Source organism: Saccopteryx bilineata, chromosome 6 (assembly GCF_036850765.1).
Source record: "Saccopteryx bilineata isolate mSacBil1 chromosome 6, mSacBil1_pri_phased_curated, whole genome shotgun sequence".
NCBI lineage: Eukaryota > Metazoa > Chordata > Mammalia > Chiroptera > Emballonuridae > Saccopteryx > Saccopteryx bilineata.
The window spans coordinates 23,429,412-23,443,074 of NC_089495.1; the positions used below are offsets into that span (position 1 = coordinate 23,429,412).

General features: G+C 43.2%; 1 protein-coding gene and 1 non-coding gene across 2 annotated transcripts in view; both read right to left on the reverse strand.

The window, feature by feature from the left end:
• Positions 1-13,663, reverse strand: part of GSR (glutathione-disulfide reductase) — a 44,217-nt gene continuing 30,554 nt past the window's right edge. The window contains exons 8-13 of the mRNA XM_066236186.1: positions 12,552-12,638; positions 11,358-11,516; positions 8,342-8,453; positions 4,812-4,943; positions 3,604-3,737; positions 1-943 (exon numbers count right to left, since the gene is read on the reverse strand). Of these exons, the coding sequence (XP_066092283.1) occupies positions 794-943; positions 3,604-3,737; positions 4,812-4,943; positions 8,342-8,453; positions 11,358-11,516; positions 12,552-12,638 (774 nt within the window). The 3' untranslated portion in view covers positions 1-793. The remainder of the gene's footprint in view (positions 944-3,603; positions 3,738-4,811; positions 4,944-8,341; positions 8,454-11,357; positions 11,517-12,551; positions 12,639-13,663) is intronic.
• Positions 7,597-7,672, reverse strand: TRNAV-GAC (transfer RNA valine (anticodon GAC)). Its single transcript has one exon. It is a non-coding gene; the product is annotated as a tRNA-Val (tRNA).

Sequence of the window (13,663 nt, forward strand, 5' to 3'; positions counted from 1 at the left end):
TTTTATAAGAAAAGATTGTCATTTTATTTTCAAATTTTTGGAAATCATTTTCAGAAAAAAATAAAATGGCAAGAACACATATTTTACAAAAACTTAAATCTTTCATGAAACTGAATTCTTAGCAAAGGGAGGGACTTCTTCAGTGTTTGTCCCTCTCCTGTAATCCATTCTCACCGTCCCTCAGTTAGATGACCAGCCTCCTCAAATCTATCCCACATTCAAAGTACTTCATCTCCTAAAAGCAACAAATAATTTTTAATCATTTAAAACAAAAAAAAAGAAATTAAAATAAACCAGACAGGCCTCTTGTGCTATGTTTTTAGAGAAAGGACACATCCTTAATGCAGCTTTGTAACATGCAGAGCACAGAACTGGCTTCCAAAACAACAAAAAAAGATTCTGTGCACTTGCATTATTTAAATGGGAACAGCTGCTCTCTTCTTCGATAAAAAATGATGAACTATAATCATCAAGTTCATTAACTTAACCGTAGTTCACATCGTTTTTCACTTGGGATGAGGCTGGAACCAAAACATAACCAATTAATCTAGAGCTATTAATAAAAAAACTTAAAAACATTAATTATTGTGAGAAGTGATCAAATGAAAATCAATCTTGGATAATAAATTTCCAATTACATAAGTAAATTCTATTATTTGCTGAAATTTTCAACTATCAGAAGATCCTGTTTACAACAAAAAATACATAAAGTGGAAACAGTTTAAGTAAATGTGATTATTTGGTTCATTTCAGGTCTTCTGGTCCGACTGCTAGCCACCGAGTCTCTGAGTTCTCAGCGGAGTGTGACCAACTCTTCCGAAGAGGTGGGGTGAATGGCAACCGTGTTGTCAAAGTCGGCTTTTGTGGCGCCCATTTTTACAGCAACAGCAAAGCCCTGCAGCATCTCATCACACCCAATTCCTTGCATGTGGATCCCAACCACCTGGAGAAGAAAAGAGAAAGATCCCTAGTATTTAAAAACTTCTAAGAAACTTCCATCTCGCCCTGGCCAGGGAGCTCAGTTGGTTAGCATTGTCCCAATACACTACGGTAGTGGGTTCCATCCCCAGTCAGGGAGCATACAAGAAACAACGAACGAATGAATGAATAAGTGGAGCAACAAACTGGTACTTCTCTCCCTCGTTCTCTCAAATCAGTAAAAACCTTACACCTCTAACGACACAGCCTGCAAGGCCCCCTGTGGTCCTGCCTCCACGTCCCTCCATGGCCAGCTCATACAGCCCTCCCTCAGGCTCTGGGCCTGGCCGGCTTTCTTCTGTCCTGAGCACTCTAGCTGGACAATCTTTCCCTCTTTTAAGGGCTAAAGCCCACTTATTCTTCAAACAGCCATGCAGTCCCTCCCTACCAAGTCAAACGGTCCATCATGTGGTCCCTCCCTACCACTATTTCTCCACCACGGTTCGATCACAACAGCAACGTTTTACTTATTTACTTTGGGACTGGACAGTTGCAGTCCACCTGTCCCCGCAGACTTTAATCTCCAGATTCATCTAAAGGGAGCCCTGTCTGCTTTTGCTCCCCACTCTATCCCCATAGCCAATGACAATGGCCCTTCGGAGGCACTCAGTCCATACACACTGGTTGCCAGCACGAAGGAAGGACCTACAAGGGCATTTGTTTCAAATCACATTTCCCAGGGAGGTTTCTCACTGTACTTCAAAACTGAGTTAATGTTTACCGTCGGCAAATACTTTTAGGGTAACCAGTCCATTGAAAAATACTTAGAGGCCCTGGCCAGTTGGCTCCATGGTAGAGCGTTGGCCCAGTGTGTGGATGTCCTGGGTTTGATTCCCAGTCAGTGCGCACGGGAGGAGTAACCATCTGCTTTTCCACCCCACGTCCTCCCCCTTCTCTCTCTCTCTTCTCCTATCCTGCAGCCATGACTCTATTGGTCCGACTGCATCGGCCCCAGGTGCTAAGGATGGCTCTGTAGACCCTCTGCCTCAGATGTTAAAAATAGCTCCGTAAAAAAAAATTAAAATTAAATTAAAATAAAATAAAATAAAATTTTTAAAAAATAATAAAATTAAATTTAAAAAATAGCTCCGTTGCAAGCATCGGCCCCAGACAGGGGTTACTGGGTGGATCCCAGTCTAGGCACATACGGGAGTCTGTCTCTCTATCTCCCCTCCTCTCACTTGGAAAAGAAGAAAAAAAATAAAAATTAAAACATTTAGAGAACATAAAATTTAGTCACAAAAATATCTTGTTTAGAAACAAATGAAGAATATACTTAACACTGCTGAATGTTATACTTAAAAATGGTTAATATAGTAAATTTTATGTTATCTGTTTCTTACAATTAAAAAAGGTATATCTCAATTTAAAACAAAAAAAAAACCCAAATCATGTATAATATACACAAGAAACAGCCAGATTTTTAAATATCGTGATCTAAATTGAATTTACCACACCCGTTTCTGGTGATCTCAGGAACTTTATTATTACTCCTCTCCATTTCCCGTTTCTTTATTAGACTGTCAGGTAATGTTGATCAAATGAAAGAATGATAAGTGGTATGAAGAAATAGCTGATATGAAGAGATAAGCAGGGGCCCTGTTGATCCAACATCTGGAAAGCTTAGGCTACTGAGGTACATTCAGGGGCAAGAAAGAGTGACCTTCCTTCTTCTGCCAAACCACTTCCTTTCTTCTCCTTGCTCTGACTCCCTGAGTCTGTCAATCCTCAGTGACACTGACTTCTTCTTATTCTTTCTTCTTCTTTTCCAAGTGAGACGATGGGAGATAGAGAGACTGGCCAGGGCCAATACTGACTTCTATAAGCCAGGACCACACCTGGTGGCTTTTGGAGTACAGCGCCACTAAATCAAATACAGACTATGCTCTTTTTGATAGGAGTTGGAAAAATACATCTGAATCTTCAGTTAAGCCACTGTCCCTCATGGAGCTCTATGTTCCCAAGGCTTGGTGCTAAGTTGCATTTCAATATTTAATACAACTTGTAGAAAAGCCCAATAGGCTGACCTAATGCTGAAACAAAACCTACTCAAAAATCCTGTTTCCAAAACCCTGTTCCAATTCAAACCAATATCACAAGAAGCTACCACGTCACACCCACTAGGATGGCTATAATAACAAAGATACTCAGTGTTCTCCAGGGTGTGCGGGAATTGGAACCCTCAAACATGGCAATGCAAACGTAACATGGCAGGCACTTGGGAAAACACTTTAGTAGCTCCTCAAAAAGTTAAACCAAAAATAAATCATTTTACTGACTAACCTTTCTCTTCCTCACTGATTGGTTATGTTAAATTTCTCTTGCATTAAATTCTTAGACATAATAATAATTCTGAGTTACCTTCTGGCCTATAGGTCAATGACAGCTTTCTGCAGTTTCGGACCCTTCCCCCTAATGTTTGTGGTGGAAGCTTCTTTCTAAATGAAATATGAAGAACCTCAATACACAAACAGATAGATAAAAGTGGGACCACAGCAGATGAATCAGAAAAGGCCTAACTACTTGGCCGCCTCCCTCTCCGTACTACCAAAATGACCCGATCCCTTAAAGTCACTTTTTTGTTTTAAGTCCCTGTTTAGGTTACTGGGTTTTTCCCATACCTACCTTCTCCTCTTTCTTAGCACAGACCATTTTCATCACACATTTTGTTTTCCTTTTAGTAACTGCATGATACATTGGAGTAAAAGTGGTTGAATAGGTCTTCACATTTTCTTTTCCATATTTAGAAATGGCCTCATCTGTAATGTACACGGGAAAAAAAGCATTTGTCAAATAACTAAACAATTCCACTGACCTATCAAAGAAAGAGCAAGAAATACAAAACTTCAATCAAATCACGAGGAAATGCCAGACTCACGATGAGCGAAAGTCTACAAACTAAACTATGTGAAAGAAAACAGGCTGAGGAATTTTGTCTTTCAATTAAAGGGGCCAAAAGGGTATAAGAACTGAAGGCAGTGAATTATCCTGCACTGAATGCTAGACTAGAGGGGGAAATGTTAAAGATGATGTGATCTCAGGTAACTGGAGAAATTTGAATAAGGTCTAAAGTGTAGATAATATTGCATCAATTTAAATGTTCTTATTTGCCTGACCAGGCAGTGGCGCAGTGAATAGAGCATAGGACTGGGATGCGGAGGACCCAAGTTCGAGACCCCGAAATCGCCAGCTTGGGTGCGGGCTCATCTGGTTTGAGCAAGGCTCACCAGCTTGGACCCAAGGTCACTGGCTCAAGCAAGGGGTCACTCGGTCTGCTGTGGCCCCCTGGTCAAGGCACATATTAAAAATCAATCAATGAACAACTAAGAAGCTGCAGTGAAGAATTGATGTTTCTCATCTCTCTCCCTTCCTGTCTGTCTGCCCCTATCTGTCCCTCTCTCTGTCCCTGTCTCTGCCACCAAAAAAATAAATAAATAAATAAATAAATGTTCTTATTTGAAAATTGTACAGTGCTTCTGTTCAGGGAACAGCGTGGTCACTGGAAATAGACACTGAAGTGTGTTTGTGTAGAAGGAAAATGATAAAGTGAAAATGTTAAGGGTATACAGGAATGCTGTGTAATATTTTTATGACTTCTCTTTAAATTTGAAATTAGTTCAAATAAAAAAGCCAGAAAAAGTCAGAGACAAGGTGGTGTGGGAGAAAGAAATTATACTCTCAAAGGGGCAGCACAGTAGTTGGGAAGAAATGAACTGTGACAAGAGGCTAATGAGAAAGGAGCGTAAGGACCAAATCCGAGATAGATTTAGTCAGCTGACCGACACCTCGTCCAAAGTTGGAAACGTAAATGAGCTTCATTTTTAAATACCTACCTTCTGTGAGCCCCACAGTGCCAATAGGGGGGTGGCTGAAGACCACCGTGGGGATATTGTCATAGTCTAATTTGGAATCTTCTTTGCATTCAAAAAGTCTGTGGGCAAGTTTCCGGCCGGCCGCTATGGCAACTACAAAGATATTGTAAAATCAGTGGTTAGCTTTGTGCTTATTCTGTAAATATGTATTGATCTTAGACAGGGAGGAAAGCAGAAAGACAGAGAGAGAGAGAGAGAGCAAGAACACCGATTTGTTGTTCCACGTATTTATGTAATCATTGGCGGTTTCTGGTATGAGTCCTGACTGGGGATCGATCCCGCAACCTGGACATACCGGGTCAACGCTCCAACCAGCTGAGAACCCATCCCGGGCAGCTTGCTTCTCATTGTAACACAGCAGAATTGTTCTAACCATCTAGCCATCTGACTTAACATACTAGTCCTGACAAACTTTTACTCCAGTGCTCATTATACTACCTAGTTCAGTATAATGAAGACATATCAATGTCTTAGTTAACAATTCAAAATAAGCAACTAATTCTATAATGACCAAAAATGGAAAGAAAAAAAAAAAAGGCACATTTACAAGTTCCCAATCATCTGGCAGTTACCTCCTCAGTGAGGATATTAATTTCTGATATAATATTTATGAAGCAAACTCTTAGTTTTGAGCATCTTCAGTTCTACTGCATAACCATACTCAGTTCACACTAATATTTTTAATAATTATTTTAAAAATTATTTTAGTTTTTTAAGTTAACTTTTATTTTTTTAAATTATTTTTAAATGAGTGATTTTACAGCAAGAGGAGAGAGAGAAGGACAGAGAAAGAAGCATCAACTCACATTTGCTTCACCTTAATCGTTCATTGACTACTTCTCATATGTGCATTGACCAGGTAAGCCCAAGGCTTCAAACCAGTGACCTCAGCATTCCAGATCAACGCTTGATCTACTGTGCCACCACAGGCCAGTTAAAAATTATTTTATTGCCTGACCTGTGATGGTGCAGTGGAAAAGTGTCAAACTGGAACTCTGAGGTCACCAGTTTGAAACCCCAGGCTTGCCTGGTCAAGGCACATTATGGGAGTTGATGCTTCCTGCTCCTCCCCCTTCTCTCTCTCTCTAAAATTAATTTTAAAAAATTGATTACAAAACTTTTTTTATTTCTTGTTTTTTTAAAGTTTATTCTCCTTAGCCTATTTTTATTCCTAATAGTCTTTTAGAATGAATGCCTGAGTTCATTGAAAGCATCAATTATTAATTTTACTGATTTCAAATTGACAGGGTTTTTCCTTTTTCCAAAATAAGGTATCAGTAGGATACGTAAGAAACTTCTTCACTTCACCATCATTTTCTCTCTTTTTTTTTTTTTTACAGAGACAGAAAGAGAGTCAGAGAGAGGGATAGATAGGGACAGACAGACAGGAATGGAGAGAGATGAGAAGCATCAATCATCAGTTTCTTATTGCAAACACCTTATTTGTTCATTGATTGCTTTCTCATATGTGCCTTGATCATGGGCCTTCAGCAGACCGAGTGACCCCTTGCTCAAGCCAGTGACCTTAGGTCCAAGCTGGTGAGCTTTGCTCAAACTAGATGAGTCCGTGCTCAAGCGGGCAACCTCAGGGTCTCAAACCCAGGTCCTCTGCATCCCAGTCTGATGCTCTATCCACTGCACCACCACCTGGTCAGGCACTTTACCATAATTTTCAACTGTTAGATTATGTTCTAAAGTTTTTGAAGCTTTGTCTGTTATTTTGCTTTAATTAAGAGAATGTCCTAAAAATGCTAAAAGGCTTTGGGTGTCTAACTGGAGACGTTTCTATTCTGAGGTAAGACCCAGGCCCATTTTGGAATGGCCGGTGAGGCCCCAGAGGGGTATGGAGTGAAAGCAGATGGAGAGGTAGCGATAACAGAAGTGGGACAAAGAGTGTGCAAAGGTGCCAATGCACTCAGGACACAGGTTGATGTAGGGGAGTCAGGGGAGTGTACAATCCCCTGATTAAATTGTCCTATAAGAATCCCACACCAGGCCCTGGCCAGTTGGCTCAACAGTAGAGCACTGACCTGATGTATGGAAGTCCCATGTTAGATTCCTAGTCAGGGCACACAAGGGGAGGTGACTTCCCCCCCCCTCTTCTCACGCTCTCTCTCTTCCGCTCCTGCAGCCATGGCTTGGCTCAATTGATTTGAGCGCATTGGCCCTGGGCACTGAGGATGGCTCCCTGGAGCCTCCACCTCAGGTGCTAAAAATAGCTCGTTTGGGAGTAGCCCCAGATGGTCAGAGTACTGGCCCCAGATGGGGGTTGCCGGGTAGATTCCAGTCGGGGTGCAAGGAGGAGTCTATCTCTGTACCTCCCCTATTTACAGTTAAAAAAAAAAAATCCCAGACTAAATTACTTTTCCCCAAAGCTACTTCCTTCCACTGTCAACCACATACAATTCAGATTTTCTTTTTTTTCTTTTTTTTTTTTTGTATTTTTCCGAAGCTGGAAATGGGGAGAGACAGTCAGACAGACTCCCGCATGCGCCCGACCGGGATCCACCCGGCACACCCACCAGGGGGCGACGCTCTGCCCACCAGGGGGCGATGCTCTGCCCCTCCGGGGCATCGCTCTGTTGCGACCAGAGCCACTCTAGCACCTGGGGCAGAGGCCAAGGAGCCATCCCCAGCGCCCGGGCCATCTTTGCTCCAGTGGAGCCTCGGCTGCGGGAGGGGAAGAGAGAGACAGAGAGGAAGGAGAGGGGGAGGGGTGGAGAAGCAGATGGGCGCTTCTCCTGTGTGCCCTGGCCGGGAATCGAACCCGGGACTTCTGCATGTCAGGCTGACGCTCTACCACTGAGCCAACTGGCCAGGGCCTCAGATTTTCACTTACAGCATTTTTCAGAGGTTGATCATAAAAATTTCAGTTAAAAAAAAAATTTCAGTAAAAATGAATATTATTTCGAAAATGTTAGACACCCAACCAACAGCTATGTCAATACATTATCATCATTTTGATGACATCAACACACTCATTCACCTGACCAGGCGGTGGCGCAGTGGATAGTGCGTCGGACTGGGATGCAGAGGACCCAGGTTCGAGACCCCGAGGTTGCCAGCTTGAGTGCAGGCTCATCTAGGTTGAGCGTGGGATCACCAACTTGAGTGCAGGGTCACTGGCTTGAGCATGGCATCATGGACATGACCCTATGGTCACTGGCTTGAGCCCAAAGGTCCCTGGCTTGAGGCCTAAGGTTGCTGGCTTGAGCAAGTGGTCACTCACTCTGCTGTAGCCCCCCCAGTCAAGGCACATATGAGAAAGCAATCAATGAACAACTAAGGAGCCACAATGAAGAATTGATGCTTCTCATCTCTCTCCCTTCCTGTGTGTCTGTCCCTATCTGTCCCTCTCTCTGTCACACACACACACACACACAAAATGACACTCATCCATTTAACTTTGCTTACGTTGATTTGACTGTGAACTGCTAACCAGTTTTATATAACACACAGCCTCCCTTACCCACGAAAAGAAGAAGCATTACCTGGAGTAAGAAGAGCTCTTCCACACACATCCCCAACTGCATAGATGCCTTTTACAGTAGTATTCTGGAATTCATCAACGATGATGTGACCCTTGTCATCAGTCTGAATCCCCTGAAATTGTGAAGGAGCATCATGTAAATACTTGGCCTACCTACAAAAAATGGCAGATCAAATCCCGGGATCTACCTCATTTCAACACCTCTTTAGCCTGAATCTCTAAGAACCACAAGAAGAAAAACATCGCAGCAAAGTGGCGAGTTTCATATCTTTTGCTTGATTTAAAAGGGGAAATATTTTATCCCATTTTGAGGTATTTTAATAGGATTTGACTTTGCAATATACAACTCAGCTGGCCAGGTAAAGTGAAGAGGAGTCACTCAACCAGCAGACGTGCTACTTGCTATTCCCGATGGAGCCCACTTGCGACAGTGCTTCTCAGCCTTCTCCACTGAAACACTCCTCTCGAGTATCCTCACTCACACCTTAGAGGCGCGCAGCCTGCAGCAGTCAACAGAAGCAGATCCGTTTGAAGCTAACCATTTTAGCTTTAAAATCCAAGCAAATGGTGCATTCCACTCTCAGACATACTGCTGTTGCCTTTAACCAAAATTTTCCCCTCGTATATTAAGTTGCACTTTTGCTCCAAGATGTGGCATGCTTATCTTGTGGCTTTCTAGCTCCTAGGCGTATACAGGTGTATACACTCCCGTGTGAGAAGCTGAGAGACAGCAGAAGTAGGAAGTGGGCAGCGGAGTGGTTAAGAGTGTATCACCTCTGCAGCCGGACAGAGCTAGGTTCAACTCCAGCTCTGCCATTTCCTCGCTATGAGACCGCGGATAACTACCTATTTACCAACAAATAGTTGAACTTCTAGGACAAGTGAGGCATTAGCCTAGTCACTGTGAATACAGTGGTAAATAATACAGATATCCTCCTGACCCCATAGAGTTTACAGCCATGAATTATTTATTAGCTCTGTGCCCTTGGTCTCTTCATTGTTACAACTCAAAGAGTTGTTGACAAGATTAAATTAGGTTAGTAACATGTTGACAAGACCTACACAAAGGAATCATTCCATCTGCTTTACAAAAATGTATCTTACCATTAAATGCCTATGTATGTATAAAGGCAAGTATCTCTTAACGTGTAAAAAGCTGAATGTCTAGATTTGTAAATATGAAATAGTTTCACTAAATTTCACTGAGCAATATTAAAAACAAGTTAAACATCTCCCTGGAGATAGACAGATAGATAGATATAAATGCTGAAAGTATCTTTCATATAGAAATATAAAAGGAACCTACATTATAACAAATATTAATAATATTAGAACATAAAAATATACTTCTCCAGAGGATCCATCAAATGTATAAACCTCAATCATATATCTATTATTACTAGCAGAATAGTATAGCATTTCAAAAAAATCATGACCATCACCATCAATACTTACATCAATACTTACACCACAATAAATACAACATTTATTTATACTTTTAGTGATAATGGGGGGGAACAGAAAGGGATGACAGACAGGAAGGGGAAGAGATGAGACTGATCAATTCTTCATTGCGGCACTTTAGTTTTTCACTGATTACTTTCTCATATGTTCCTTGACCGAGAGACTACAGCAAAGCAAGTGACCCCTTGCCCAAGCCAGTGACCTTGGGCTTTAAGCCAGCAACCTTTGGACTCAAGCCAGCGACCATGGGGTCATATCTATAATCCCATGCTCAAGCCAGCAACCCCGTGCTCAAGCTGCTGAGCCTGTACTCAAACCGGATGAGCCCACACTCAAGCCAGTGACCTCGGGGTTTTGAACCTGGGTCCTCAGTGTCCCAGGCCGATGCTCTGTCCACTGTGCCACTGTCTGGTCAGGTATGTTAACACTTATTGATTTTATAAGCCAAGATCTCAGCTAATTACTTTGCATGCACTTTCCCATTTACTCTTCTCTATAACTCATGCAACAGGTAAATAAGAGAACTAAGGTTCAAAATTAGGTCAAACTCTGGGACCCACATCCCATGCTACTCTACTAGACTTTCCTTCAAATTATAAAAGCACAAATAAGAATGCTAATGTGGCCCTGACCAGTTGGCTCAGTGGATGAAGCATCGGCTGGGCGTGCAGAAGTCCCTAGTTAACTCCCTGGCCAGAGCACACTTGAGAAGCAACCATCTGTTTCTTTTCCTCTCCCTCTCCCCGGTCTCTTTCTTTACTTTCATAGCCAGTGACTCAACTGGGTCGAGCATCAGCCCGGGCACTGAGAATGGCTCGGATGATTTGGGCATTGGCCCCAGATGGGGGTTGCTGGGTGGATCCCGGTGGGGGCATCCGGTGGGAGAAGTCTGTCTTTCTATCTCCCCTCCTCTCACTTAAAAGAAAGCTAATTGTAACACTGGTAGATCAGCATCATATCTGTTCCCACCCCCCAGTGCCACAAGGTCCAGACAATTTACACACCCAGCTATTGAGATTAGAGGTACAGACAATAAGAAATAATTACAGGGCTTTAAAGAGACAAGTATCAGAGTAAAAAGGTAATCTTAAGAAAGAGGCTAGCCATGCCCTGTTAGCTCAGATAGCGAGAGCATCGTATGGAAGCACAGAGGCTGCCGGTTGTATCACCCGGCACATACAGGACACATACAGGGCACATACAGGGCACATCCAGGGCACGTACAGGGGCAGATGGATGTTCCTCTCTCTCTCTCCCTTTTCTTATTAAAATAAATAAGTAAAAAAAAAAAAAAAAAAGAAAGAAACTAGTCAGAAAATAGTTGGCAATCGAGCCTAGAGGTGGCAGGGACCTGACCTAGGGTGATGACACTAAAAAGGAAAATCTTTTCAGTTCAAAGCAGCAGCAATGGGATCTGGTAACAAACTAGATGAAGGAATAAAAAGAAAAAAATCTAATAGAACCCACTGAAGTTTTGAGGGTCTGGGTGAGTAGGGGGAACACAAGGCTACTAAGAGACTCAAGGAAGTGTTGGGCAGAGTAAATCAGCTTACCACTTTGTTTAAATTCAGGCCCCAGGAATTTGGGACCCGCCCAATGGCCCAGAGTAGACAGTCAACATCTGGAATCGTGGTCAAGGTGGGCTTTCTATGAGGAACTGAGGCAACCACATCGAGTTCCAAGCCCGAGGAAGTCTTTCTCACCTCCCTGACCTATTGGCATATAAATAAATGTGTTAACTGTGCAGGAGGGAGGAAGAAAGAAAAGCAGACGGGAAACTAAAATTCCTAACATTTAAAACCTCCCCACTGAATCCCACACATGAATCCTATGTGCGGACACATTTACTTCCATCCCAAGGCCACCAACACCAGCACTCCCAGAAGCCAAACTGTTTCTCAGTTGCCCCAAATCATCCAGCCAATGGCCAGAAATGTCAGCGCACATCACCCTCCTAATGCTTTGGTTTAAAAACAAAGTATCCAAACACTGTATCTTTAAAAACGGTGATAAGAGTTTAACTCACAGATCTAAGGACAGTGATTTGCACATCTGGAGTGTGGGGAAGAGGAAAGGCACAATCATTGCTCTCCCTGGACACTCTTAACCAGAATGACAGGGGGCAGGGGCTGTAATTAGGTCGGGAGAGTGGAGCCCAAGGCCAGTTTAGTGACGGTCCCAAATGATTCTGATTTGGATCCCGCCACAGATCTAGCACCTCACATTCACAAAGCATATTCACACTTATTATGTCAGTTGACAAGGCCTATGGTGAAAGGCAAAACTGCGAGGAAAAACAATCACTTTTCCCAGGCTACTGGGAAAATTCTGAAAGTTAGGTGATTCCCTGAGAAGGAAAACACTTTGTAATTCTCTCCAATCTGCAAAACCCTGAGAGGGCGCGTCTTAAAAACAGACTCCATAATAATACTTCCTGAAAAAGAAACCAGAACAACAGTGATGTTCAATAAGCCGTCTCAGCACAAAAAAAGGTTTAGTTATAACAAAACTAAATTCAACTTGCAGATTTCTAATCTTTTATATCTTGACTTCACTAATACATTAATGAGCACTACTAGCATCTTAGAATCAAGAAGAGAACTGGTAGTGCGCTATAGACAGGAATAAATAACCTGACTGCGGCAGACAGGCAGTCTGTATTTATAAGACTGATGGGCGGAGCGGAAGCTCCCAGTGTGACCCACGACCAAGGACCGGGGCTGTAAGCGTCCCTGGGTCCGTCATACCTGCGAGTACTTCAGGACCTCCACGCCAGCGTTCTCCAGCTCTTCAGTGCAGTTGGAACTGATCATCGAATCAAAATTCCTAAGTACCTGTATACAAACAGGGGCAGCAAAGGAAAAAAAGTTGATTAAAGATATGCTACAAACGTGGGAGGGAAATTTCAGTATCATCCCCCCTCTTAGCTTCATGGCCATATTGTGAGCGCGGTTTTAATAAACCTACTTTAATAAACCTGCATGACAGCTGACTTCACCAACCCGTTTCCGAGTTCGGCAGACAGGCAGCCTTTAGGCCTCCTCTGCCTTCGCCAGGTCCCATCCTCCCTAGCTTGTCTCTCTTTCTACCCGTCCAGGAACCAGAAGTTCTTTCCCAATTCAGTCTTCCAAGGCCAGCATTCCCTCTTAGCAAGGAAGATTCTCTAGCAAAATCTTATTTCGCAGAAAACCAATAGCATCATTATGGGAAAAAATAAATTTTTTTTTGTATTTTTCTGAAGTGAGAAGCAGGGAGGCAGACTCCTGCATGCACCCGACTGGGATCCACCCGGCACGCCCACTAGGGGGCGATGCTCTGCCCGTCTGGGGCGTTGCTCCATTGCAGTGGAGCCATTCTAACGCCTGAGGTGGAGGCCATGGGGCTGTCCAAAGGGTCTGGGCCAACTTCACTCCAATGGAGCCTTGGCTGCGGGAGAAGAGAGAGAGAGAGAGAGAAAGAAAGGAGAGGGGGAGGGGTGGAGAAGCAGATGGCCCTTCTCCTGTGTGCCCTGACTAGGAATTGAACCTGGGACATCCACATGCTGGGCCGACACCCTACCACTGAGCCAACTGGCCAGGGCTGGGGAAAAAAAATTTTATACTAGTCTTCCTATTTTAAGATCTCAAACCAGCACTCTCTCTGGAGCACACCTCCCTTTCCCCCTCTTCAGCCCCCAGATGAGTTTTCTTTGCCTCTCTCTTTCCCCTAAACTCCAAGGGCCCTTCTTTTGCCTCTGCAACTTGCTTCCTGAGCCCGTGCAGCCCAGCCAGCTCACTTCTTCCATCCCTGTGATTTTCTAAATAAAGTTTTACTGTTAAAAAAAAAATCTCAAAATATAAATATGAAATCCACTCCTAAC